This window comes from Metarhizium acridum (assembly GCF_019434415.1).
Source record: "Metarhizium acridum strain ARSEF 324 chromosome Unknown scaffold_141, whole genome shotgun sequence".
Taxonomy (NCBI): domain Eukaryota; kingdom Fungi; phylum Ascomycota; class Sordariomycetes; order Hypocreales; family Clavicipitaceae; genus Metarhizium; species Metarhizium acridum.
This window is the reverse complement of record NW_027094020.1, coordinates 1,057,586-1,083,146: the sequence shown is the minus strand read 5'-3', so window position 1 is coordinate 1,083,146 and position 25,561 is coordinate 1,057,586. Positions and strand designations below refer to the sequence as shown.

The 25,561-nt window shown below is 51.8% G+C and overlaps 6 protein-coding genes across 7 annotated transcripts; 3 read left to right on the top strand and 3 right to left on the bottom strand.

Annotated features, from left to right (window-relative positions):
- The first annotated feature begins 109 nt into the window (after positions 1 to 109).
- J3458_008995 (uncharacterized protein) lies at positions 110 to 4,019 on the top strand. The gene is made up of 2 exons (XM_007816483.2): positions 110 to 680; positions 759 to 4,019. The coding sequence occupies exons 1-2, from the start codon at positions 222 to 224 to the stop codon at positions 2,253 to 2,255; spliced, it is 1,956 nt and encodes a 651-aa protein (XP_007814674.2). The 5' UTR covers positions 110 to 221; the 3' UTR covers positions 2,256 to 4,019.
- On the bottom strand, positions 2,592 to 4,382 carry J3458_008994 (uncharacterized protein; the record flags this gene model as incomplete). Its single annotated transcript, XM_066119501.1, has 3 exons — positions 2,592 to 4,018; positions 4,100 to 4,274; positions 4,326 to 4,382. 3 exons carry the CDS (start codon positions 4,380 to 4,382, stop codon positions 2,592 to 2,594), a joined length of 1,659 nt encoding a protein of 552 aa, XP_065975296.1.
- A 1,898-nt stretch (positions 4,383 to 6,280) lies between these two features.
- POL1_2 (DNA-directed DNA polymerase alpha catalytic subunit pol1) lies at positions 6,281 to 7,706 on the top strand (the record flags this gene model as incomplete). The annotated part of the gene is made up of 2 exons (XM_066119500.1): positions 6,281 to 6,974; positions 7,048 to 7,706. The coding sequence occupies 2 exons, from the start codon at positions 6,281 to 6,283 to the stop codon at positions 7,704 to 7,706; spliced, it is 1,353 nt and encodes a 450-aa protein (XP_065975295.1).
- An 85-nt stretch (positions 7,707 to 7,791) lies between these two features.
- POL1_1 (DNA-directed DNA polymerase alpha catalytic subunit pol1) lies at positions 7,792 to 10,139 on the top strand (the record flags this gene model as incomplete). The annotated part of the gene is made up of 2 exons (XM_007816484.2): positions 7,792 to 8,337; positions 8,403 to 10,139. The coding sequence occupies 2 exons, from the start codon at positions 7,792 to 7,794 to the stop codon at positions 10,137 to 10,139; spliced, it is 2,283 nt and encodes a 760-aa protein (XP_007814675.2).
- Positions 10,140 to 10,391: 252 nt separating this feature from the next.
- J3458_008991 (uncharacterized protein) lies at positions 10,392 to 17,040 on the bottom strand. Its single transcript, XM_066119499.1, has 4 exons — positions 15,828 to 17,040; positions 15,278 to 15,700; positions 11,811 to 14,899; positions 10,392 to 11,749 (listed from the first exon to the last, which is right to left on the bottom strand). Exons 1-4 carry the CDS (start codon positions 16,404 to 16,406, stop codon positions 11,638 to 11,640), a joined length of 4,203 nt encoding a protein of 1,400 aa, XP_065975294.1. The 5' UTR covers positions 16,407 to 17,040; the 3' UTR covers positions 10,392 to 11,637.
- A 2,282-nt stretch (positions 17,041 to 19,322) lies between these two features.
- Positions 19,323 to 25,153, bottom strand: J3458_008990 (uncharacterized protein). Of its 2 annotated transcripts, XM_066119497.1 has the most exons (5): positions 24,734 to 25,153; positions 24,571 to 24,671; positions 24,126 to 24,512; positions 20,977 to 24,051; positions 19,323 to 20,888 (listed from the first exon to the last, which is right to left on the bottom strand). In XM_066119497.1, the coding sequence occupies exons 1-5, from the start codon at positions 25,018 to 25,020 to the stop codon at positions 20,410 to 20,412; spliced, it is 4,329 nt and encodes a 1,442-aa protein (XP_065975292.1). In that variant the 5' UTR covers positions 25,021 to 25,153; the 3' UTR covers positions 19,323 to 20,409. The 2 variants fall into 2 exon arrangements, with proteins under 2 accessions (XP_065975292.1, XP_065975293.1); XM_066119498.1 differs by having other exon boundaries at positions 19,323 to 24,051.
- Positions 25,154 to 25,561: the final 408 nt, after the last annotated feature.

The following is a 25,561-nucleotide window of genomic DNA, read 5'->3' as shown; positions in this document are numbered from 1 at the left end:
AGTGCTCGTGGGCCAGCCACTTACAGCAGGGGCAGCAATCCTGGCGCCACAATTGTTGGTCGTTGATAAGATCTTGGACCCTGACATTTTTTCCTTCCTGCCAGTCGATGAATGTCCCCTGAGCAGCTATTGTTCCATACATTGTTTTCGGCATCAACCACCTCGTGCAGGGACAAGCTGTTCTCAACCAGACGATCTGCCTCTGGTCGAGCTTGTCCACAATGGTAGGAAGCTTTCTTTCCTGTCGGGCATGTCTCCTCAGGACAATTCAACTGGCTGCGACAAGAGGTCCCATGGAGGCCTCTACTCTCAGAGCAGCTGTGCATCCAAGCCAACGAAGCAGAAGCTATGCGACGGAATCGCCGCCTGCAGCCCCCGCACCTGTCGACGCACCGAGGACTCTACAAGTGCCGGATGGAGAGAAGTCAATTGCAGTTGCAGAAGAGAGGCAGCGCGAGAAGCTGCAGCGTGCCGTCAACAAGCACCTGAATCACATGGACGACCCGTGGAAGATCGCACAGCATGTCGACCAGACGCTCGCAAAGGACCGGTTTGACGAAGCGCTGCTCTTGACGCAAAGGGCGAGTAAGGATCGTCAGGTCGTCGTTGCCTGGAACCATCTCATCGATTATCAGCTCGACCGTCAGCATCTAAAAAAAGCAATCAAGCTATTCAATGAAGTTCGTGTGCTCTGTCCGCCCCCTGATATACACCTCTAGTACCCTAGTATAACTAACTGACGCGAGTCTTGTAAATAGATGAAGAAACGCGGCCAGTTGCCCAATGTTCAGACATTCACTGTCATCTTCCGAGGCTGCGCCAGGTCACAGCACCCCAAAGCCGCAGTCGCCGAAGCTGTAAAGCACTACAATATCCTCATGGCCGACAAGCGTATCCAGCCAAACTCGATACACCTCAATGCTGTACTGAATGTGTGCGCCAGAGCAGGTGATCTCGATTCCATGTTTCTAATCGCCGACACCGTCAACGACTCCACACGAGCACCAACAGCCTACACATACACCACCATCTTGAACGCCCTGCGCCACAGTGCCCGGAGGGATATCAAGGAGCTGACTCACGAGCAACAGTCCACGAACTTGCAAAAAGTCGTGGACCGAGCAAACGGCCTCTGGGTGGAGGTCATGGACAAGTGGAAGAAGGGCCGACTAGTCATCGACGAAGAGCTCGTCTGCTCCATGGGTCGCGTGTTGTTGCTTGCGCCAAAGCGCGAGGACAAGCGGCTCGTCCTGGACCTCTTGCAGCAGACCATGAACATCCCCAACCTCACCAAGGCCCTTGGTTCAGACCCCTCCCGAGACGCTGACATGCAAAATGTCGCCATCGACGGCCCCTCCAAGGCCGCCACTTCATCAAAGGCCGTCTACGCCATCCCCGGCCGCAACACCCTCGCCCTGCTCCTGACCACCCTCGCGTCCTCAAAGCTCACAACCGTGGGCATCAAATACTGGAACCTCATGATCCGTCACTACGGCATCGTCCCCGACAACGACAACTGGCTCCGCATGTTTGGCATGCTCAAGGTAGCCAAGGCCAGTGCCCACGCGGCATCCATCCTCGAAATCCTCCCCAGCGAATTCGTCGACCCAAAGCCGTACCGCATCGCAATGGAGACCTGTGTCCGCGACAACATCAACCAAAACGCCATTGAGAACTCCACCGCCATCCTCAACTCCATGATGTCCCGTCTCGACGTCCCAGACATCCACACCCTTCGCCTCTACCTGCGAGTCGCGCTCGTCAGTCACTATCATTTCCGAACCCGCGCCCAAAATGGCGACCAAGCAGGCGCCAAGCGGGAATACGGCGTCCAGATTACCACGGCTCTCGCTAATCTCTGGGAACCTTATAAGAAGGTTCACTATCACTATTTCAAGGCTACTCCTACGCCAGCCACCCAGGAGGGCAAGGGCATTTTGTACAATGACAAGCGAGAAGTAATCGCTCTTGCGCGGCTCATGTTCTCCGCCTTTAATAAGGTAATCAACGAAAGTATGCTCCCTGAGAAGGACTTGCGTGAGCTGCGTGCTGTTGGGGCCAAGATCAACCGGGAAATCCAGGCCTTCTACTCCGATCGCGAGAAAACAGAGCCAAAACTGCGACGTTCGTCAAGTGTTGAGCATGAAGCCCCAGCTGAGGTCGAGGATGCTACTCATAGACAAGGTGGAGGGGACTTTGTTTGGGACACAACAAAATCGGGAGATCCTGTCTCGTTACGAAAAGAGCGCCGTTGAGGCCCGGGAAGAAAATTGGCCGCGACTCTGGGGAGGAAATATCTCAGCCATAGCATTGTATCATTACGCTCAGCAAAGCTTGTACACTACCACTTGGGCGGCGTTTACGCAAACGTCATCTCTACACTTGATGACAGGGGGGTTGGAGATGACCGTGCTTCAGGTTGATTTGAAAGCTACATGTACTAAAATACTACTCTTCATCATTATTGGTCTTCCAAAATTTCTGCCTGCCGTAAGACAGGGTTGGCGTATGTCTAATGATCTTTTGTGCCTATGCTGCGCCACAGATACCATTGAGTATCCTTCCTTAACAATGATGTTATCGTTTCACCATCATTCGTCCCTTTTTTCATATCCAGCGTCCTCAGAGGGGAGAAAGTTACAATCCCGTACCCCGGTTTTAGGGATAACCAGCTGTAAGCAGTCAGTTGGTTCTTCAGTATTGGACATTAGCCCTGAGTCCCCTTCTGAGTTGTTTGAAAAACGGCTCCGATATGTTTCAAATTGTTTTCCTCGTGATACTTTCCTCAATGCTGGATGTGGATTGGGAGTCTCCAAAGGAGAGTTCGTGGGAAATTTGCCAGGCAGTGACCCCATGCGCCGAAACTTGCTGACTAGCTCAGAGACCGAAGGGATGTTCTCCTCGTGAGACATGGAAACTTGACTGCTCCCAGAAGCCTGACGAGGGTTCAAAATAATTTCGGAAAAACTCTCTGAGTTATCAGAGGTACTCTTGGAACGAAGACGCCTGACCTCATTGCTGGAAATCTCCGATATTAGACTCTGATGACCAAAACTCCCAAAGTTGGACCCAGAGAGGCTGCGTAATGGTTGATCACTGTTGGAGCGGCCTCGACGATGTTGGCATACTTGTTCGGCAGGGGGAGACGCCACATCGTCTTTGTTGGTTGCAATTGTCATCGTCACTGAGGGTACCAGGCTGTCTTTGGAGGGGGTTGTGCCTGGGTCGAGTTGCTTAGCATTTGAATCTGTCTCGAGCTCAATATTATCGCTTGCGTCGTGTTCGCAAAGGACGGTCCCTATCGAGTTTTTAGATGATGCCGAATCTACCGTATCTTTTACAAGGCAGTCTCTTGTTTCACTGGAGACAGTTGGCTCAGCCGTTTGTTGCGGTGTCATGAATTCCCCAAAATCGAAGCTTGGGCCCAAGACTCCATCTAGCAAAAGAGTGGGCAAATGGCAACCTCCTTCATCGACGCCTTTAATAGCCTTTGTGCCTATTCGGGAAGACTCTGTTGACGCTCTTGGTGATAGTTGCTGCAGTTCTCCTGCTGTGGATTGTGCAGTCTTGACAGCATCCACAAACGTAGGTAGCTGGTACCGAGGACGGAAAGAACCTCTGGCATAAAATGGCAATGAAGTAGCGTTCGTCAGTCTTTGGGCTCCCGTATCTGTCATACTCTTCATCAAGTGTGGGTTGGATGGCGTTTCGTACTTGATGTTGATGTCAGCAACTGCTTTTTCCAGACATGCACGAAACGTAGAGGGCTCTGCCGACGAGTCATGAGAAGAATAATCAGATAGGACATCTAGACGAGGAGGAGGAGAGACTTGTCTCGGCTCCAATTTGGATGTGACGAGCTCCTTGGTAATTGGCGGGGCTGATTCCAAGGCTTCTGTCACCTCTGTTTCACGGCTGTCAGGTTCGTGTTTGTCTAGCTTATCGCGAGAGTATTTAGCTTTGACTGTCTTGAAGACATTGCTCAGGCTTCTCCGGTGGTTCACATTAACAGGGCGACCTGCACGGCGACACCGTTAGTATTGAGAACAACAGGACAGCGTGAGTGTGTAATGGGGGTAGGTAGGTAGTATGAGCGTACCCCGTTTCTCATTGAACTCAGCATCATTTTGATTCTTCGAGCCGCCGTGATTTGAACGTGACGCAAGACTTTCCTTGCGCGGTTGTGCCTTGGGACGAAAAGTTGAAAACCACCGGCGGGGTGTAGCTTTTGATGGTTTGTGCTGGGACTCCTGACCCTCATGGCCCTCACTTGACTGCAGTTGGGATCGATTGTTCCACAGCTTCTAGCTGACAACTCGATTCACATTGGAAGCTTTGTCCTGAGGAGCTTCTGTTTTGGAAGGCTGTTTGGAGAACAACATGTTGGGATAGTAGTCTGCGAAACCGGAAGCCAATATTTATGAACCGGTACAGCAAGGAATCAGAGAGCAGGTCAATCCAACTCGAGTAGAAGGTGGTTGTTGCAAGATGTGTGATAAAGCCTGGAGGTAGAGTGAAGAGAGTTGTCTACGGAGATGGAGATACGGTAGAGCCTGCAAATACATTAGAGATGTAAATGCACAGCAACAAGACATGGATGCTACAGAAACCAAACAAGAGCCCGAAAACAGTCGACCGCATGTCTTTACGAGGCCAGCCTTTGCGGGGACGAGGGAAGGAGATGTTGTCGACATGTTTCCGCAATAAAAATAAGAATGCGCGGGAGTAATGTGAGGCAAGAGACAACGGGAGCAATCTGCAATAACTCTACAGTTGAAAATGCTTGGAATATATGGTCAAAGAATGACGCATAGGGGTAGTTCTTGTATGAAGGCAGACATGAAAAAGACGAGAGAGATGGAGATGCGGACGCAGCGAAAAGGCCACACTTCGCGAAGTCACCAATCTTTATCCGAGTGAAGAGAACGGATGAAGTACCTAGGCACTTGACAAGTAATACCGGTGATGCCTGGTGTGAGGATGGTGAAGTGATTCCCACCTCGCCTTCCTGCCTCGCACGGGAGGATTGCAATTGCACCTGCCTCAGCTGGGCCAAGTGGGCAGTTGGTTGGCAGGTTGGCAGCCAAGTCGGCTAGTTGCATACCCCAGTCTTGGAAATGCCAAGCAGTTACTCCGTAAATGCACACAGTCGAGTGTCCGACCCACTATTACCACTTTAACAAACCCAGGGGCCGGAGTACGGAGCACTTTCAATCGAGACGCGTCTCGCGGTCGCGACACGGTACGGGACGCGACTCTAGACTGGTAGAACATCAGCAATCAAGTACCTCTAAGTGGCAGACCTCGTCCCTGCTAACAGTCCATGCTTGACTAGGGACTTTTCACCACCACGACCATCCACTACCTTGCATCGTTCTACCGTCTTGTTGTCACATAACCATCAGATGTGCAAGCTTGGCTCCTGTTTTGAATGATAGTCGACATTACTTCACAGCCAGCTCGCCATGCCCAAGGTTAATTACCGGGCAAAGTTCGCTGAGCTTCAAGCCCTTCGCCAGTCAGGCAAGAAGGCTTTCGACAGCTACAGCGTCGAAGACGCAGCAGACCTCTATGACGAAGTTGACGAGGATGGCTACAAGAAGATCGTTCGAGACCGCCTTAACGAAGATGACTTCGTGGTCGACGACAATGGGGAAGGCTACGCCGATGACGGCCGTGAGGATTGGGATCGTGTCCGCCGCTACGACTCAGACAGCTGATGCCGACGAGTTGCCTGTTCGTGGCAGACCCAACAAAGCAGGTTTGTTTTCTTGTTCCGTCCCATTGCGTTTTGACTTGCCCATACACTCCGCTGACTCGCTGCTCCCCAGCCCAGAAGAAGAAGGACGACAGCCAGGCCAAGCGCGATGCGAATGACCGCAACATTAGCGAATACTTTACCAAGGGCGCCGGGAAAGCTCAGCCCAAATCTAAAGTGAGCCCGTTGCACGCTCTAGGCATACTCGGGTGCAAATCTTTGACGGACTAACTGTGAAAATGGCAGGTCTCCAAGACCAAGGACGACGACAACTTTTTAGCCGACCTTATCAAGGAGGTGGACACTAATATTCCCTCACCTTCTCCTCGGTCAGCGAAGATTGAGAGGTCTGGTGGCCGCCGTAAATCCAGAGCCTTATCACCGGTTGTCGAACCCATTCAAAAGAGACAAAAGCGAACTGATACGCGTCTACTGTCACCGCCTGTCGCCAATATCAATTCAGACGACGGATTCGTCCCTGATGCAGCAGATGACGGTGTTCTGGGGACTCAAGACGGTCCCATGAGCGACCCGGCTCCGTCGTCGCCTGCAGCCAAGAAAGCAGAGAGACGGGCCCAGATAAAACCCGAGTCCCAGGACGACGAAGATTGTGATATGATGGAAGTGGCCCATGCAGGAGCCGTTCATTCTGCGAGTGTAAACATCGCTGGATCTCGCCAAGTCAAGAAGCTCTTGAAACAAGATCCGTACCCCTCTCCAGCCAGTTCTTCACCTTTGAAGCAGGTTCCGGGTGACGCCGTCGATTCCAGTTCTTGGAATAACTTGACCAACAAGCTCAACGTAGTCAACAGCTCTACAGAGACCCGAAGCATTGGTAAAATCGATCACGAAGATGCCATTGAAGCAGACGGTAGCCTCAACTTTTTCTGGACGGACTACACTGAAATTAATGGCAGCCTTTGTCTTTTCGGCAAGGTTCTGAACAAAAAGACCCAATCCTACGTCAGTTGCTTCGTCCAAATCGACAACATCCTCAGGAAATTGTACTTCTTACCTCGGCAACAACGTGTTCGAGATGGCGAGGGCACTGACGAGACTGTTGGAATGGCGGACGTTTATGAAGAAGTTGACGAGATCATGACAAAGATGAAGGTGAATATGTACAAGATCAAAGCATGCACCCGTAAATACGCCTTCGAACTTCCAGATGTCCCAAAAGAGGCCCAATACATGAAGCTATTCTACCCGTATACTAGTAAGTAATGACTTGAACCGCGAGCGGAACTCAGGTTCAATGGAGAGATTGCGAGCTAACGCACTATTCCCAGAACCACAAATTGATGTTGCCGCAGGCGAGACATACTCGCATGTATTTGGTGCCAACACAGCCCTATTCGAGCAATTTGTTCTTTGGAAGAACATCATGGGCCCTTGTTGGCTAAAGATTCAGGATGCTGATTTCGGTGCCATCAAAAATGCCTCACATTGCAAACTGGAAGTATTGGCTGAACATCCAAACATGGTGTCACCCATCAGCGAGTCCGATAATCTCGACGCGCCACCACTGACCCTCATGAGTGTTGCCATCAGAACCGCATTTAATGCAAAAGAGAACAGGCAAGAGATTCTTGCAATCAGCGCAAGAGTATACGACAAGGTCTCACTGAGTGATACGACGCCAGCAGAAAAGCTCCCTTGCAGAACATTTACGGTTATTCGCCCCCACGGGCCAAGCTTCCCTCTCGGCTTTGATCAGTTAGTCCAAAAGCGGAACAGGGGCCTCCTCGTTTTAAAGAAGCAGGAAGTGGACATCTTGAGCTTTTTTTTGGCTCAAGTTGACGTGGCTGATCCAGATGTCATTCTTGGGCATCAGTTTGAAGGGGTGGACTACAGTGTGCTTCTGAGCCGCCTCCACGAGAAGAAAATTCACCAGTGGTCCCGACTTGGCCGCCTCCGACGACGTGAGTGGCCTGCGTCCTATCGGTAAAGTGGGAGGTAATGTCTTTGCCGAACGTCAAGTCATTGCTGGTCGACTACTGTGCGATCTTGCCAACGACGCCGGAAAGTCAGCCATGTACAAGTGCCAAAACTGGAGTTTAACTGAAATGTGTAGCCTGTACCTTTCCGGAGATAATCGCCGGAGGGACATCGACAATGAGGCAGCACTCAACAGCTGGGCCAAAGAAAAACAAGGCCTCATGGATTATATCACGCACATGGAAGCTGATACGCACTTTATCGCTGCCTTGGCGTTAAGTGTCCAGCTACTTCCTCTGACAAAAGTCTTGACCAATCTTGCTGGTAATTCCTGGGCTCGAACACTGACTGGTACGCGAGCTGAGCGCAATGAGTACATTTTACTTCATGAGTTCCACCGCAACAAATACATTTGCCCGGACAAGCAGTCGTTCCGCGGCCGCCAAAAGCGGGAAGATGAGAACCAAGAAGAGGCTGTCGGCGAGGGGAAAAAGAAGGATAAATACAAGGGTGGTCTGGTCTTTGAGCCCGAAAGGGGTTTATATGACAAGTTTGTTCTTGTAATGGACTTCAATTCTCTATATCCCTCAATTATCCAAGAATTCAACATTTGCTTCACAACTGTTGATCGAACAGCTTTGGTAAGGGCATATATATTCTCAAGAACTTATTTACCTGAACATCGCGACTAATCAAGGCGAAATAGGCTGATGATGAAGATGCGGTCCCAGAAGTACCTACAGATCAAGATCAAGGTATACTACCGAGACTTATTGCCACTCTTGTTGGGCGTCGTCGCCAAGTCAAGGCACTTATGAAAGACAAGAATGCAACCCTTGAACAACTCGCCACCTGGGATATCAAGCAGCTTGCTCTGAAGCTCACGGCCAACTCGATGTACGGATGCTTGGGGTATACCAAGTCCCGTTTCTACGCCCGGCCACTGGCTGTTCTGACGACGTACAAAGGCCGTGAGATTCTTCGAAGCACAAAAGAGCTTGCCGAAAGCAAGTCTTTGCAGGTCATTTATGGCGACACTGACTCTGTCATGATAAACGCGAATGTGGACAGTGTTGCTGACGCTTTCAAAGTTGGCAACGAGTTCAAGAAAGCCGTCAATGATCAATACAAGTTGCTTGAGATCGATATCGACAACGTTTTCCGACGTATCTTGCTTCAGGCAAAGAAGAAGTACGCTGCTATCAATCTCATTGAGAAGGATGGTAAATTTGTCGAGAAGATGGAAGTAAAGGGTCTGGATATGAAACGCCGAGAATACTGCGCTCTATCCAAGGAAATTTCAAAACATCTTCTTGACGAAATTCTTTCAGGCGATGAGGCGGAAGTTGTCATCACGCGCATTCATGAGTATCTTCGTGATATAGCTGGCAAGATGAGGGCGCAGAGCATCCCTGTTGCCAAGTATATTATTTACACACAACTTGGCAAAGGCCCTACAGAATATCCCAATGCGGATTCTATGCCACAAGTCCAGGTTGCTCTTCGTGACATTGCAAGAGGCAAAACGATTCGCAAAGGTGATGTTGTGTCGTACATCATTACAGGCGATGGGACGAGTTCTGAACCAGCCCCCAAGCGTGCTTATGCACCAGCAGATCTCAAGTCAGACTCAACTCTTGTCCCCGATGTTGAATGGTATCTTGGAAAACAAATATTCCCTCCCGTGGAACGACTATGCGCCAACATTGTTGGCACTTCTACATCACAACTGGCGGAGCAACTTGGTTTGGATATCCGTCGTTATAGCTCGAACCAAACCCAGCAGAACAGCTCCAACGATGATCTCGAGATCCATCCTCTCGAGTCCCAAATCCCCGATAAGGTACGGTTCGGCGACTGCGCAAGGTTGTGCCTTCGATGTCGCAAGTGCAAGGCCAGCACCAGGTTTGAAGGTCTGGTCATCTCTCCTGATGGAGTATCAGCATCAGGCGTGCTCTGTGGTGGTTGTGGAGCAGTGATCCCGACTCTGTCCGTCATTGCCCAAGTCGAACATGCCGTTCGCAGTCAAACGTCTCGCTACTACGAGGGTTGGCTTGTCTGCGACGACTCTCAGTGTGGTAACCGCACAAGGCAAATGAGCGTCTATGGTACTCGTTGTCTGGGACCGAAAGGCCTTGCGCGCGATTGCCTAGGACGTATGCGCTACGAGTACACAGAAAAGGCTATTTACAACCAACTCGTATATTTTTCCAGCCTCTGGGACGTAGACAAGGCTCGCAGCAAGGCACTCGACACAAACAACTCTACTCTTTCACGCCAGGAAAGGGACACAATCTTGGCTCTTGCGGAACATAACCGCGTCAGATTTGGCACAGTCAAGGGCGTCGTTGACAAGTATCTCGATAAGTGCGGCCGACAATGGGTAGCCATGGACACGCTCTTCGCCAAACTCGGATTCAAGAAGCTGCTTGCTGCAGTGTAAGAGTTTAGAAACGACAAAAAGGCATACGGTGGATAGCTATGAGTGTGAGTATAATTGCATTTGGATACATCGTGAAGGCGTTGTTGGGTGAATGACTTGATATATGGTTTTGAGTCTTTTGACGACGCGTTGTTGATATAGTATCCTAACAGAACTTGTATATAGCGGACCGCGAGCAGGCTTTTTCTTAATGGGCGTTAGGCGTTGGTTTAGATGAAATGAGCTGTAGCAACAGCAACAGGAAATGATTCCAGCCAGGGTTGTTCATTATATTATGTAGCTCGACTCTGAAACAATACATCACCATATCTTTGGTGTTCGAGGTTCAACTGCGTTCGTTGTTAAAATTGGCAGTCTTCCCCGCATACCTAGTAGTTGAACGAGTTATTGCTTCATAACGATACGTAGCGATACTAATCTACATATAAATGAGGGCACACGAGCGATTCAGAAACACAAAGCATTTAGGAGAAACAAACAGATCATGAACAAATATGAATTTCCGTCAACTGATGAAAATCAGCCCCAAGTGCTCCATAAATTAGATATACAGTTAAAAAAAAGGCGCAACCACTAATGCCCACCAAAAAAGCATCCGTTGATTGTTTCTTCGATCCTCGGCAAGCAAATTACAGAAGTGTAAGCAAAGCGACAGGAAGACACCGGTGGCGACTGGTAAAAACTTCATGCAGCTGAGTCTTTGCTCGGTAACAGCTGGCGGAAAGCAAGGAATGCTCCAGCTTCCCCGAACAACACGGCATGACCCCTTGCGAATTTCATGGTTTGGCCTTCCTTGCGCGCCCCCCCCCCCCCCCTCTTGGAAGCGAAATCTCCAAAGTCCGCCCATGGACTCAACTGTGCTGGCATGGCAGCAAGGTTGAAAAACCTGCCCGGGCATATATCATCTCATAAAAAGACAAACGAACAAATCTCAACCACCTTTTTGGCATTCATCTTCTCCGACCTCGTCATCGCCTTCATTTCCACATGCTTTCCTATCAGCAGTCTCGATTCTGCTTTCATCCAATCGAGCGTGAGCTAGCTAGACAGCATCAACAAAGGCCCTCATATACCATGCTTGGTGTTCGCGTCCCTCGACAAGAATTAAAATATGTCAGAACAAAACCGAGGGACAAGCAAAGGGCAAAGCTGAAAAGAAGACAATCCGGCACCGTGATGAAAAAATGCGAGAAATGCTTTTTTGGCGCAAAACTGCTCTGCCTCTTCTGTTACCGCCGCCCACAGTCCCCTTTCTGCGTCTGGCGAGAGACTTCCCCGTTCTGATCTCAAATACTAGTCTATGGGTGAGGTATCGTGGGTCCAAAAAAAAATATGCGGCGCGCAACTTTTGATTCTTCTCAAACACGTAAGAACGCAAAATGGAATTAAAATGTAGAAGCCCTGTAAATGCAAGAAGAAACAGAACCCGCCAAGTCTATCACCCGAAATGCAAGGACACCGAGAAAAAAATTACGACACTGATTAAGTTCTTCTTTTCTTACTCGCTCTCCTTCTTATCGCTGTCGGGAACAGCCTTGGCCAGAAGAGGAGAGGGTCCTGCGGATGGAGGTGAGGCGGGGTGTTCGGCATCTACCATATTTGCGAGTAGGCTAGTGTCAGGTTAGCATATTGATACCACAGTGCAAGAGATGGGCAGGGTCCTCTTCTCACCTGAATGCGTTCGTGTTGGAGGCGCTGTCGCGAGTGGGAGGAGTTCCAGTTCGAGACGATGCTCCAGAGTCTTCACCAGGACGACCCAGGGAGCCTCCCGGTCCGAGACGTCGGCCACTGTTACTACGGGAAGTAAACATAGAGGATGGGCCAAGGGTAACGTTCTGGCTCGCGGTCCTGCTAGCAGAGCCCTTGAGACGTCGGAGGTCGTCCATGCCAACCTGGTTGCTGGTTTGCTGCACATAGCTGCCAGAAAAGTTGCGAGCATCACCACGGCCTATGGCAGGACGACCAGGACCGCCACGAGAGTTGGTTCGAGCGGACTCTTGGGCCTTGGCAGCCTGGGCTTCGGCTTCAGCACGCACTTCATCGAGAGTCTTGGGGCCCTTGTTGGCTTCCTTGGAGACCCAGTTGGCCCTACGCAAATCAAGAACATCCATAAGCATAAACTTCATTCTGCTCTGAAGCTCGGGAAGCTCAACCATGTTCTGGATGCGTTGGAAGTAAGCGTCCATCATGGGACGGCCCTTTTCGGTGGCATCCAAATTGGCACCAATGGTGCGCAAGAGCTTGCTGAGGGACTCAATTTCGGCCTCGTCAGGGACACCCTTGTAGTCGACGAGCTTGTGGACACATTCGTGCATGATACGCTCAGTCAACATGCCGAGCTTGTACAGCTCACCGATGAACTGGACAAGACCTAGACCACGTCGCTTGGCGGCGGCAGCTTCGTAGTATTCATCAGACAGCATAGCTGCGTCACCAAGCGTCTTCTTGGAGCTGTCCTCGGCACCCTCTTCCTCCTTAGGTTGAGGCAAGTTGGAGCTCCAGCCACGCTCAAACTCTTCCTGGCATCGGTTGAGAAGGTACTTCCTGAACAAGTTGCCACCGCTAACAACGTTGCCATTTTTATCCTTGATGCGTTCGTCGCGAACGTCTGCGCTCATGTTCTCAAGCATACGCTTGCAGAACTTGGCGTACATGGAAGCCCAGTGCGCTTCATCAGTGGCCTTTTCAAAGGTAAGCTGAATGACTTGACGGAGCGTGCGGCCATCAGACTCATCCTTGGATTGCCCGGCAATCGCGAGGATCTGGTCGGCGATTCTGTCAAACTTCTCGGGGGTCATCTTGTTGAGGGCGGCCTTGACCTTCCTCTGCACCATTTCAGGGTCAAGGTAGCCGCTGACATTGGCAGCAGAAGCAGAAGCAGGAGCAGGAGCAGAAGCAGAAGCCTTGTTACCAACACTGGTCGGCTTCCAACCGTTGGAAGTGATGGCAATCGGTTTGATCTCCTGACCAGCGGTTAGGGGCATGGTCTTAGCAGCCTGGGCTTCCTTGGTATTGAAATCACGTCGGCTACCGCGGGTAGAGCGGCTAGACTGGCGGCCACTGGGCGAGTTGGGGCCAGCAGTTCTAGACTGTGATGAAGTACGAGACATGGCGGTGCCTGGGAATCCACCACCAGGACCACGGAATGATCCGATTGAGCCAACAGGGGGTCGAGGCATAGTGCCACTGGACATGGCCATGCGCTGCTCAGAGGTAGTGCCCGACGGCAATGTGCGGCCGGGAGGAGCGTTGAACGTCCCCATGGAGAAGGTATTGCTGCCGCGGTTAGAGGGCTGTCTAGGCGTCTGGGCGCGAGAACGGTCACCGTCTCCGATTAGGGACTTGACCTGCTGGTGGAACTCAAGAGAGGGTTGCTCGGTGAAGACCTTTTGGAACTGCAGCAGGAAAGCAGCGTCATACTTGAAGCTCTTGCCCTTCTTGGCGACAGCGGCGTTCAAAGCAGGGTTCGGGGAGTTGATGCCAGTCGGGTAAATCTCCTGGTCCATGACCTGCAGGAACCGAGAGGACTTGAGGGACTGAAGAGCTGCACTGGGCTGAGGAGGATCGACAGGCTTAGTGTTGAGGGGTGCAAGGTTGAGGGCGGCAGGCTTGGCTGAGCGCTTCTGACCGGCGGCATCGCCAGCAGCCTTCTCCTCGGCAATCTTCATGCCAGACAGTTTGTCGGTAACAGAGTCGACATTGGCGGCGTCGCCGTCCCCGCCACTTCGGGCAGCAGCAAGGGCCTCTGCAACAGACATTGTCTTGCCAGAGGCTTCGGTCTCCTTTTGACGTCGCTCCTTTTCCTCCTCCAGGCGCTCCATCTCGCGTTCCTGCTCCCGGAGTCTGCGGTCCTCCTCGGCAGCGCTGGCCTTGCGATTTTCTTCGTCCTTCTTCTTCTGTTCAGCCTTTTCGGCTTCAACCCGCTTACGGTGCTCTTCCTCTTCCTTCTCGCGTTTGGCATCGGCCTCTTCCATTTCCCGAATCATGCGCTCAATTTCATCTTCTTCCGTGTCTGCCTTGTCTGCGACAGGCTCAGCGGCAGGCTTCTCCTCTTCAGCCTTGTTTGGCTCCTCGACTTTGGCAGTTTCCTCGGGAGCCTCGGCCTTGGCAGTACTAGTAGTGGCAGCGGCAGCGTCCTTCTCGGCAGAGCCGTCGGCCGGCGCCTTGGTTGGAGTGACAGTCTGCTCTTTGCTCTTGGCTTCATTTGCGGCAGCTCCCTGTGTAGCTTGCTTTATCTTCTCCTTCAACTCATCCTGAATCTCCTTGGCCGTCTTGGGGGTAGCCGTGCTCTCAGAGCGACCATGGGCAGCAGGTGTGGATGATTTGGGCGGAGGAGTAGGGGTTGAGGCCACAGCAGGAGGAGTCTTCGACTGCTGACCAGTGGGGGCAGGAGAAACAGGTTGCTTGAAAGTTGAAGTGTCCACAACTTCACCAGCGGCATTCTTGATCTGAATAGCCGCGCTCTTCCTAGGCTTGACAAAGTTGTTGGGTCCAGGTTTCCCCTGAGAGTTGGGAGGCTGCGACGAACCGACAACGAGGGGTTGGCCTTGCTGGCTGGCGCTGGAAGGTCGCTCGGGTTGCGACGGGGTGCGAGACATACTGTGGCTTTGTTGAGGAGCATAGGGGGGCGCAAACTGCTGGTTATACGCTGGAGAGTTAGTCTGGGGAGGGCCCATGTACGGCGGAACGTTGTTATAGGCATATGGCATGGACATGGGTCGGCCGTATTGATCCATCTGCTGCGGGGGGTAGCCATAGTTCTGATGCTTCATAGTCAGCCAAAGTTCAAATCCACCACTTTCAGGAGATAAATCAAGGGAAGATGCGTCTTGAGGGGCAAACTTGGGCAGAGGTGGAGGAGCATGAGGATGGAGATGATTGTGGTATTGCACTGCCGACCTAACGTCGCCACCGGACACTTCACTTCGACTGCTACCAATGTCATGGTCACGCCACTGTTGCTCTGGCCGCTGTTGGAAACGGCGTTGAGGCTGACTAGGGTCGCTTCCGCGTAGCTCGCGTATAGAGTCCAATGGGCGCCCTGACTGCAGGGACTTGGCGTGGTCTCGGCGAGCCTTGCTCTTCTTGAAAGACTTGAAATACAACTTGTCAGAGATGTCGGGGAAAGGGGGCTGTACTTGTTGATGCTGAGGCGCCATTGGAGGCGGATAATGGTACTGAGGAGGGGTACCCATAGTCATATTCGGCTGCATCGTCGCGGGAGGCATGTTGGGAGTATTCGGCATCGACGGGACGAGGGCAGGGCTTCGGGCCGGCTGGGGAGAGTTGGGATACGGCATGTTGCGCGGCTGAGGCTGGAATGACGGGGGCATTCCACGACCTTGGCCGGGACCGTTTCTAAACTGGTTGTTGGGCGGGTATCCCATCTGATTGTTGTACTGGTTGTGAGGGTTAAAACCTCGGCCACGGCCGCCTTGAGGAGGGAAGTTGGCTCGGTTGTCACCCTGGACAGAGTGGCTCGACTCGCGTCTATAATGGGCGCCAGGCTGCGATCCCATTGCATTCGGGTTCGGAGGGACAGAGCCCTGTCTCATGTGGCGCTACGAGAATCAGAAGTTAGTGGTGCCGTGTGCTTATAGCTTGGCGTGCCAAGGGGGGAAGGTTGAGATGTGGGAACAGCGAAGGACTGGGGCATTCTAGTCTTTTTTTTGTTCTTCATTTTCTTACCTCGCCATCGCTACTGAGACTGCCAAATGTCATCTGGCCACTGGCTGGGAGACCGGAAGGAGGTCGACCACCGCTGGCAGATGGCTGGGGAATCGGAGACGGAGAGTGTGCGGGCGAAGGCACGCGATGGTTGCCAGCTCCAGGAATAGGGATAGGAGCAGCATTAGCAGTGTGAGGAGTGCTGTGTGCCATGGCAGGCGAATCGAAGCCAAACTGAATGCCAGATTTGGCACCGCCATTGGCAGCGTAGGAGTTGGGACCGTTGGCAGCCATGGTGACGGAAACTTTTCTCGAGTGGTCCGCGCCGGAGCCGTTGGTAGAGCTACCGCGGGCAACAGCAGGGACAGCAGGGGCGACGGCTGGTTTGCCGTTCACAGAAGATGACGAGGAGGTGTTCGCATTCTGTGCCAGAGAGGCAGAAGAAGAACCAACCACGACAGGAGGTTGGGAACCAGTTGCGACTAGGGACGGTTGAACAGCTTTCTTAGGCGCACCTGCAGCGGAGGCATAAGAAGTCGCCGTGGTCGCGGAGGTGTTGGGCGCCGGGATCGGGTTCTGCTGATTCGCAGGCGACGTCATAAGGGGAGAAGTTTTGTCGGATCGCAAGAGGATTGACGAGGAGGCTTTTGTTGATGCGGAAGGCCGATGGGACGGATGCCGAAATCAAAGAGGGCGGCGGATTGAGGTCGAGAAACTTTTTTATGGAGTCTCGCTGCTCGCTCTCGAAATGTGGTGGACTCGACTCCAAAGCAGCAAAAAAAAAAACCAGGTTTGCTGTTGAAGAAGAAAACGAACAGGTCGCGAAGAAAGGCACGCGAAAATGATTAAATAAAGAGCTGGCAACTGATGGCAGTTTGGAGAAAGACAAATTCCCAAAGCAAGCCAGAAGAAAAAAGGGTCAAGGAGTGGAAAAAAAACCGACCAGGCGCGGACCGCAGGCGTCGCGAGGCACGAGGAGCACGGCGGAGGACGAGGACGGGATCCTGGATCTGAGCAGAGGGACTATTAGTCTTCTGGTAAGCGAGACACAGAAGAAGAACCCAATACCAACGGAGGGGAGAGGGGAGAAAAGGGTCTGGTGAGGAAAATAATCCACCTAGACCAGACGGTGGTGTTTTGGTTGGAGTGGTGAGGGTTTGGGAGGAGATTCTGCAAGAAAATTTTGGGCAGCAGGGTTATTAGTATGGGAGCCTGGCTCTGGCTGGGAAACGCGGGAGGCCGTGGACAGCATGGGAGCGCATGGGAGCCTCAGATGGGCGGAAGGGGAAAGAGCCGGGACCGTCAAGGAGTCCCCTGCCGCGACAACTGGTCTGGCGGCCGCTGGCCCGTGGCCCGTGGTCATGGCACTCGACGTCCACTGGAGGCGGCCGGCTTAGGGCAGGCAAGCGCCTGTTCGGGACTGCCCGTAGCGCTCCAGGGCTGCGGCCCAGTGCACCATGAACACTGGTTGACCACACAATGTGTACATGTACAGTGGGTGTAGTTGACGCAGTGAACGGTGCGACACACCTTCAGCAGGCTAGCCCCCGTAGTGCGTCACTACTGCTTCTGTGCACACTGTGCATGTACGCACTCTCGTCACCTGCTCATACAGTGCGCTGTCAAGGACATTTTTGAAGCACGACACACTGACGCCAAGTGGCCGTCACTCAACCCTACTCCGTACTGGTCTGCTCTCTCGCGCGCCACCTTTCGAGAGAAACTTTTTTACAAAGCAGTCCAAACAACTTTTGAGCTTAGTGAACCAACGTTGTCGATTTGATAGAGTACGGCGCCGAGTCTCTTCTTCTTAGACGCTTTTGGGCGCAGGCGCTTGCTCCCCAGCTGCCAGCCAACCAACCAGCTCGTTCGTCGTCACTTCCACGGAGCGATGAGGGTTCAATGCCGCATCGCCATCTGCTGAGTACTTGAGTACGCAGGTACCAAGGTTTGCACAAAGCATGAAGCCTATTCCAGTAGTGTGGGTTTGGATGTTTCTGCAAAACAATTGTGGCGTGTTTCCTTCTGCCGATGCCGTTGCTGGACCGGTGCGCATGGCTGCACGGCGACCAAACCATGGCAATAATACTCCGTACTCTGTATAATAGTAGTAACTGCGGACGGAGTACGGGCAGAAGACTTGGCACGGGTTTGCCTTTATGCAGCACATTACGGCAACTTACGCTGTCTGTGACCACAAGGCAAAGTATTTTGCCTGGTTGGCGGCCCAGGGACACGGCACAAGGAGGACTCTTGCGTCTTCTCAGCTGTCTGAGCCGTATTTGATTCACCGTCAGTACGTCGTCACTCACTTACAGTGCCTAGTGATGAGTCGCATCTCCGGGATTACAGAGCCAGAGGCCTATTGATTGTTTCCAGATAGTACAGTGCACCACCGAAGGTCACTCCGGTGCCGTCTCTCGAGTGTCCAAGTGCTGCTCACTCAAGTGGGCGAGTGTGTGATGTGTGTGATGTCTCGTGGGCCGCGACATTGAGCAAACAGTAAAACAAAGGTCATTGCCCACACAAGTGACATTATACGGAGCATTATTATTAGACTATTTTGCGACGCACATTCCGCAACACGGCGAGACATGATTCGTCAATGGTTCGACACTTGGATGGGAGTCGGGCAGGAAATACAAAGGGAAACCTTGTCACCACCTGAGCACTATATGTGTCCTGGGAGGCAAGTTGCCGCTTGCCTTGTTGCCGCCCCTGTTGGCTGCCAGTCGCCAACTCGTCGTGACAAAAAGGTGGTGATGAGTGAGTGGGTCCTGCAACCACTTCAATTTGGCCCAGAGCTCCCACGATAAGCTACTTAAGTAACAATGAGCATGGTAACCGTCTGGAGTACGTTACTGCGTGCCGTACAGTAGCAGTAACTCGAGGCTGGACAGGTTCCATGCCTGGTCTCAGACCTCAGACCTCAGACCTCAGACCTCAGGCAGCTGAGGTGTTCGCGACACATTCGCGTCTCTTAGTAGTTACTAGAGCACGCCGGCATGGTTCCGTGCTTGGCCCCATGTCCCACATCGAAGTTTCGACGCCAGGGTTGCTCAAAGTACGGACAATGTAGCTTCGATATGACTCTTTGGTCAAAATAGTACAACACGGAAGGTAATTAGAAAAGCAGAGTTGCAATCTTTATGCGTCTCTCAAGTTAAGTTTGTGCTACCCTATCCAACTGTCACTTAGCATTGCCGGTCCCAAGCCGCAAATCCAAAGAGTTTCCTAGACTCCGGTGACCCGAGGACATACCTGCATCGTGCAAAGGTACCGTGAAGCGAGAACAAGAAAAGAAAGTGCCCTCCTGAAAAGGGGGCTGGGAGTTTAAAGAAAAAAGGGCAAGAAAAGTAAGCAAAACGACATGCTGCACACCACGGGAACCAACATGGCGGCGGGCACAGCCTGGCATGACATGTCATGTGATGTCATGTGTAGACACAAATCGTCGACCCTATAGCCCTAGCAACATAGGTCAGCCCTCTTAGCAAGACGCTAGTTGCGGCTCCCAGCATACCTACCTGGGTAGGTAGTATTATTGATTCGACCGACATGCGCCCAGCAGACATGGAGCATGACCACCTTACAGATACTATAATACCCGTCACTGATTGCACTCTGTCCATTATCATGACTCACAGACGAGGCAGCAAATGCCATCACATCCTGCATTCCCATCACCCAGTTCCAACCAAGAGCGCACCCAGTCCTCGCCAACTCCGTGGTTTCGGGACAGGCTGTGTGTCATGCGAGACTCTCCTACAGCAGCAACCTCACACGTGCACCGGCGTCAACGACAACGCACCGAGTCAACTTCTGGATACACACATGTCCTGCTCCCTGCACCTGCAGACGCTGCGAGAAAGGCCTGCCCAATGAAATACTCGGGCAGATTGCTTTGGGAGCGGGCGCTCAACCCCCAGAACACTGGCCCGTCCCCTTTATAAAGCTCCTGACGGAGCGTGTGACAGACACACCCACCCCTTTTCCATCCTTTTTCCCTTGCCTCCTCCCCATGATTTACAAGGCATGAGGGATGGGTGAATCACAGTCATCCATCCATCCTCTACTGGCATCTGTAGAAGGGGGAAACTCACTCCCTGTACCCCAAGTTTATAGTTATATAGGTATGCATGCTAACGCAGCACTGGTTCACAAGACCTTGGCGAGCTGGCGAGCTGATGAGCTGGCGAAATCTGAGGCTGAACCCCAAAAATGGCATTGGCTACTCGCAAATTGATCATCGCCCTCCTTTGCACCACGAGGACTCATGCAGATCGCCCGTTCCAATGCCGGTGGGGTGGAAATATTGAAGTGCCCTTCACGCAGGAGAGCCGACGTAGTGATAATACCTAGTCAGCTCGAGCCCACTCACCTTGATCATAGACACACCTTGCGCGACAACGCACACCAATGTTACTATAGAAGGACACGTGTATATACGTATTCAAGCTGAAAGACCTATAGTGTCAGGAACAGAAGCACACAGTCAATGGGACAAGAAAGATGACACATCTATCCATCTTGTCAACTATCCCTCAAAGTACAAAATGCTCTGCCATATATCAAACCCCGGTTCACGCCCAAATCTCAACAACTAATTCTTGTTTTCGCCTTCGCGAACCTCCAGAATATCTGGCTCTACTTCATTTTCATCTTCGTCATAGTATGTGGCTGGTGCTTCATCTTCATCTGCCTCTTCGGAAATTGTTTCTGGGACAGTCGTAGCAGATTCTCCTCCTTGCGCCTGCAGTTGTTGAAGCCTGGTGTTCGTCATCTCAAACACATATTGTCCCAAATGCTCGACATTTTCCATTACCACTTCCCCTTCCACAGGCGAGTTATCCTCCAAGTTCGGTCTCTCCGTCGGCCACATCTCCCCTGTTACAAGCATCAGCTTGTCCGGCCGCCCCAGGAGGAGATCAAATGCAGGTCGAAGCTCGGGGCACGCCTCAAATACCTCCCTGCGGCCAAGAATATACAATCCAAGTCTGGCACGAGAAACCGCAACCGTCATACGGCGGACATCGCGCAAGTAACCCACACGCGACGTTCTAGTCAGGGACAATATGATGTCTGCCATACGACAATTAGTACAGGTAGGAGTAGTACCTCAGGCCGCGGGGGGGCCAGCATGGGGTTGATGCATTCGTTCTAAACTTACAATCATTCTGTTCGCCTTGATACTTGTCCACCGTGGCAACAGCCTTAGGAAGACCGAAAACGGGGTTCTTGGCACATCTGTGAGCAAGTACATCCTTGACCAGAGCTCGTTGCCCGGCGTAGGTCGTGAGGATGCTTATCTTCCCCGCAGGGTATCCTAGCAAGCGCATGTACTGATAGATGGCCACTGCATACTCTGCCTCGCCCAAGTTTTGAATGAAATGTGGTGTCGGTTCTGATTCTCCATGGCCCTTGTAGTCGGGTACGTTGATAAACTGGTAATCGAACTTGAAGCCAGCATTACCTCTGAGATATTCGGCTTGGTTCTGCACATGTGGCAAATTATCCAGCTTGGGATACCGCCATTGATAGAGTTTCGCGATCGAGGGACGAGCACGTCCCTGTTGATCAAGGTTGACGGTCGGGACCCCGAGCCGGACTAGGCGAGAAAATAGTGACTGTTCTAGGTTGGCATAGTGGCGAAATGCTAAACTTTGAATGACTGGTGAGTTCTGGAGGTGGTCACCGCACAGAACGACCCGCTTCAATGGCATTTGGTTATTCGTCGGCTTTTGCATGGCGAGAGGCATAAATGTTTCAACTTCGGTAATTTGGGCCGCCTCCTCCATGATGACGTTGTCATAATGGAAGCCAAGTGAGGCAATCTCACTTCGTCGAATAGCAGCATGAGTTGTTGTCATGGCGATGATTCTAGCCTCATTGGTGAGCAAGTAGTTGGCCTTTTCTCGGTCACGGCGAAGGATTTCAAATGGAACAATATCGGCCAACTCTGAGAATATCTTGCTAATATGCCGGTAGCAGCCGTTGGCAATGTCTAACGTTGCCTCACGATCAGCATCCTCCGGGAACAGTGGTTGGGGCGCGTCGGCAAAGTATGCATGGAATGGGAAAGCCTTCACAAGGTCTGGGACAGAAGTCTCGCCTGACGTTGCGGCGTGCTGGAACCTTTTCCAAGCCGGTTCCACGTAGACCTTATTAAAATAGCCAGCAGTCTCTGCCGAGTTATCATGTGCACCTGGTGCCCCGAGGCTTGAAGCGAGTTTTCTGACTTCTTGTAGAAACGTCTGCCTGTTATCAAGGAATGATTCAACACGGCCATGTTTGCTGAAGCTTCCATCCGTGTCCAACTCTTCTTCTCCATGTCCCAAACGGAGCAGGTGTCTCTCGTCAATATCCAGTGCGACAATCTTGGCAAATAATTGGTTGAGTGCCTGATTACTGTGCGCAATAAGTAATGTCTTCTCTTGTGGGAAGTTATGGTAGATGTTGTTGATAATTTGAGTAGCCACATCTGTCTTTCCTGTTCCAGGGGGGCCGACGATCACTGTTAGCCCAGGCTGCGATCCAGACATGATAGCCTCGATCTGAGCAGGCGTGAACCGGACTGAATTCATCTTGGGCACGTCGACGGGGTATGGGCCATTATTTGGTGGCTTATATGTCGATACTTTAAAGGTATCAACCTCGGACTTCATCGTGGGCTCTGCGTCGCGTCGGCGCTTCTTTGATGGCCTAGAGCCATTAGCCGCCTCTACCTTGCCAGCTTCTTCTAGAACATATGGAGGGCCGAAGCTGCCCATAACATCGCCCCCCGGCTCAACAGTTTTGCCCGGCAAGCTTTCAACCAAGTGTTGCCAGTCAAGAAAGGTGTCCCGGTAGTCAAGCTTCTTGTTTCGGTTGGACAGGTTCTTGTAGTTTGCAGCCGCTGGATCGCCGTATCCTAAGAAGACTTCATGCAGCCATGACGGGAGAGGCATTTCCGACAAAACGAGCTTGCGAATAGACTCCAAAACTGGTTTGAAATTGTTTTCTCTTCGTCCCCTTCTTAGTAGCAAGTTTATTTGGCCGTACACATCAGGTTTGCCTGCTGATGCGCGCTCTGAATCTCTGGAGTACATGTATGAGTCCAGTCTGAGATGCATCCTGCGCTTGTTGTCGAGATTCACAGAGCCATCCCTGACGTGGCGCCCCTTTTCGTCTGTGATGTTGATAATTTCGGCAGATCGTACTGATATAACGCCGAGCTTCTCATGCTCAGACCGAATGTCATCACCGTTAGCAGAGGCGTGTGAGGACGGTGCTTCAACGGCCAACAGAAATACAACATCGTCAGGGCGGAGATTGTCCCATTCTCGTCGAATATTCTGTCCTAAGCGTCGAACATCAAACGAGATCTCAGCTTTCACCATTGACGGAAGCTCTTCTCCCACTAGCGGGGGGACAACTTCCAGAATTGACGGTTTGGAAATAGGCAGTGCCATTTTGGAGAATCCTGCAAAGTTTGTCACGCCGGGCTGCTTAGACTCCGGTCGCAGGCGGCGCAGGGCCGATTCCACATCCTTTCGGATGCCGTAGAATGCCTCGCAACGATACAAAATCATTGCCCTCCATAGGAAGTCTCCAGCAGATAAGTACTGCAGGTTCAGCTTGGGCAGGGCCAGAGGGTGCGATCCATCGTACGCATCTGCTCGCTGGGAGCCACTGTCAAACAAAGTTCGTTCGGTTGGCACTAACGGCATATACCGAGCGGTCTCACGGAAGGTTTTCTTGCGCTCGAATTTACTCAGCATGATTTCGATAAGCAACTTGCGATCGACTGGGAGTGCAAGAGACTCCGGATATGTAGATCGCATGTCGAGAAGTGTGAAGAGCTGTGTGAGTTCTTCATCCGTCAAAGGCTCAAGCAGACTTGCAAGTTCATCTCTCTTCTCAATACCTCCGTAATTTGAGAGGGCCAAGACCATGAGTTTCTCCTTGAAATGCTTGAGTGCAACTCGTTGCAACTTTCCAAGGGTTGCACAGTGCTTGTCGTATGCCTCCGTCATGGTCAGTTGAACTCCAGTTTGGTCGTCAATAGTGAAATGGGTATAATGCAACAAAAGAGAGTGCAAATCTCGCAGCAGCGAATTGTTCTCGTTGTTATATGTGGGCGAAAGTTTCATGACAGGTAAGACGTGTAAGTCTTGGAGAAGCGTATTGACATAGCGTCTTGTAGGCAGCTGGCTTTGAAGATCGGTAATGAATTCAGTAAATCTCTCACAATACAAAGCTTCATCTAGAACAACGCATCAGTCAAGGTGCACAAAGCAGGTAAAGAAAGAAATAGGGGGGGTTAAGCTAAACTCATACCTGACTTCGTAGCATCGTCATATAAGATACCTAAGAAGTCCAGAAGTAACGAATAGAGCCAGGATCTCTCGAAGCGAAGTCGAGCTTTGGTAGCATCATCTGCTGCTTCATAACGCTTCTGGGATGCCCTCCAAGCCTTTCGCAAATGGGTATTTTGGTCCAGTAAGGTCTCTCGCTGGGTCGCGCTAGACAGATTCTGCCAGATTCCTATTGACACCAGCGGTGCGCATTCTTTTCTGACAATGGAGCAATCTAGGCTCTGGAATGCGTAAATCAAGAAGCAAAGAAGGTGCGTTCGTATAGAAGTAGAGAGGGTACGATCGAGCAACAGCGACAGGACTCGACGGAACATGGACGAGAAATCATCAGGTCTTTCTTCAAACAGGCCTGCAAACAACGTCAGTTGGAATATGCCTTTCTAATTGACAAGGCTCTCTATACTCACTCCATGTCTCCAGATGTTCGCGCCGTTTCACGTTGGCTATCAGTACAATCAAAAGAACATGAAAATTGGACGATTCATCGGTATATCCCGGCCAAAGATAGCTGTTACATAAACAATATTAGCTGAGGCTGCCTGACTACGAGTGCTACAGCCTTATACTTGCCTCTCCAATGTTTGCAAGCTTTCCAAAAGGAGAAGCGACTTATAGTGGAAGCCATCCTGTTCCAGCACATCCCAGATGCCCTGCTTCAGAACATCATTCTTGACCTTGGACTTGACAGTCCTTTTCCCTGGCTTTAACCAGTGACTCCTCGCGAGTTGAACAAGCTGGTGCTCCTCTTCTTCGACTTCGGCGGGAGTCGGGCGTTCGTCTGGGACATTGGTGGCGGGCTCGCGGGCCTTGCCAGCTTTGGCTGCACCACTGCCCTTGAGGCGCTTGGCGTTAGGCATTGCGGCTTCGTGATGGCGTCATGAACCTATTCAGAGCTCCAGCATGAGGGGAGGACAGTGATGGCAGCTCGGTGTTGGCGCAGTAGCAAAGCTGCGAGTCGATGGTGGAAAAGTCAACATGCAGACGTCGTCGCATGCTCAGACAAGATTGAACTGGCAGAGGTCCATCGATTGGATGGCGTCGACTTGGGAGACTAAAATTTCAGCCTTGCATGAGACCCACAGCCAGCCAGGGCCAGGTTGCCTGGGTTTATTGATTGTTGACCTCCACTGGTGAGTGCCCCACCAAGGCCCGCTGTCTTGTACAAGCTTGAGGTGTCTTGTGCTGTCTTACGGCCTGGTGCAACCAGACGCCCATTGAGTCTGGTCAATGCCACCAGATGCCCTGCGACGCCCTGCAATGCGCTGCGCTACAGTGGGCTTCAGAGTGCCCGGGGCCAAACGGGCCCTATATTGAGTGCACCTAGGTGCCTGCATGTGGCCCCATTCAATGCGATCGATTGTCAGCCAAGGCTGTTCTTTGATTCCACGAGCTTCAAGT

Coding starts and splice junctions, on each gene's coding strand:
- J3458_008995 (XM_007816483.2), top strand. CDS start 222: ATGGTAGGAAGCTTTCTTTCCTGTCGGGCATGTCTCCTCAGGACAATT. Junction 681..758: donor CAATCAAGCTATTCAATGAA/GTTCGTGTGCTC, acceptor TCTTGTAAATAG/ATGAAGAAACGCGGCCAGTT.
- J3458_008991 (XM_066119499.1), bottom strand. CDS start 16,406: ATGACGTCGCCTGCGAATCAGCAGAACCCGATCCCGGCGCCCAACACC. Junction 14,900..15,277: donor TGGCGCCTCAGCATCAACAA/GTACAGCCCCCT, acceptor ATGAAGCATCAG/AACTATGGCTACCCCCCGCA. Junction 11,750..11,810: donor TCCAACACGAACGCATTCAG/GTGAGAAGAGGA, acceptor ACCTGACACTAG/CCTACTCGCAAATATGGTAG.
- J3458_008990 (XM_066119497.1), bottom strand. CDS start 25,020: ATGCCTAACGCCAAGCGCCTCAAGGGCAGTGGTGCAGCCAAAGCTGGC. Junction 24,513..24,570: donor CGAACATCTGGAGACATGGA/GTGAGTATAGAG, acceptor CGTTGTTTGCAG/GCCTGTTTGAAGAAAGACCT. Junction 24,052..24,125: donor TGACGATGCTACGAAGTCAG/GTATGAGTTTAG, acceptor GCGTTGTTCTAG/ATGAAGCTTTGTATTGTGAG.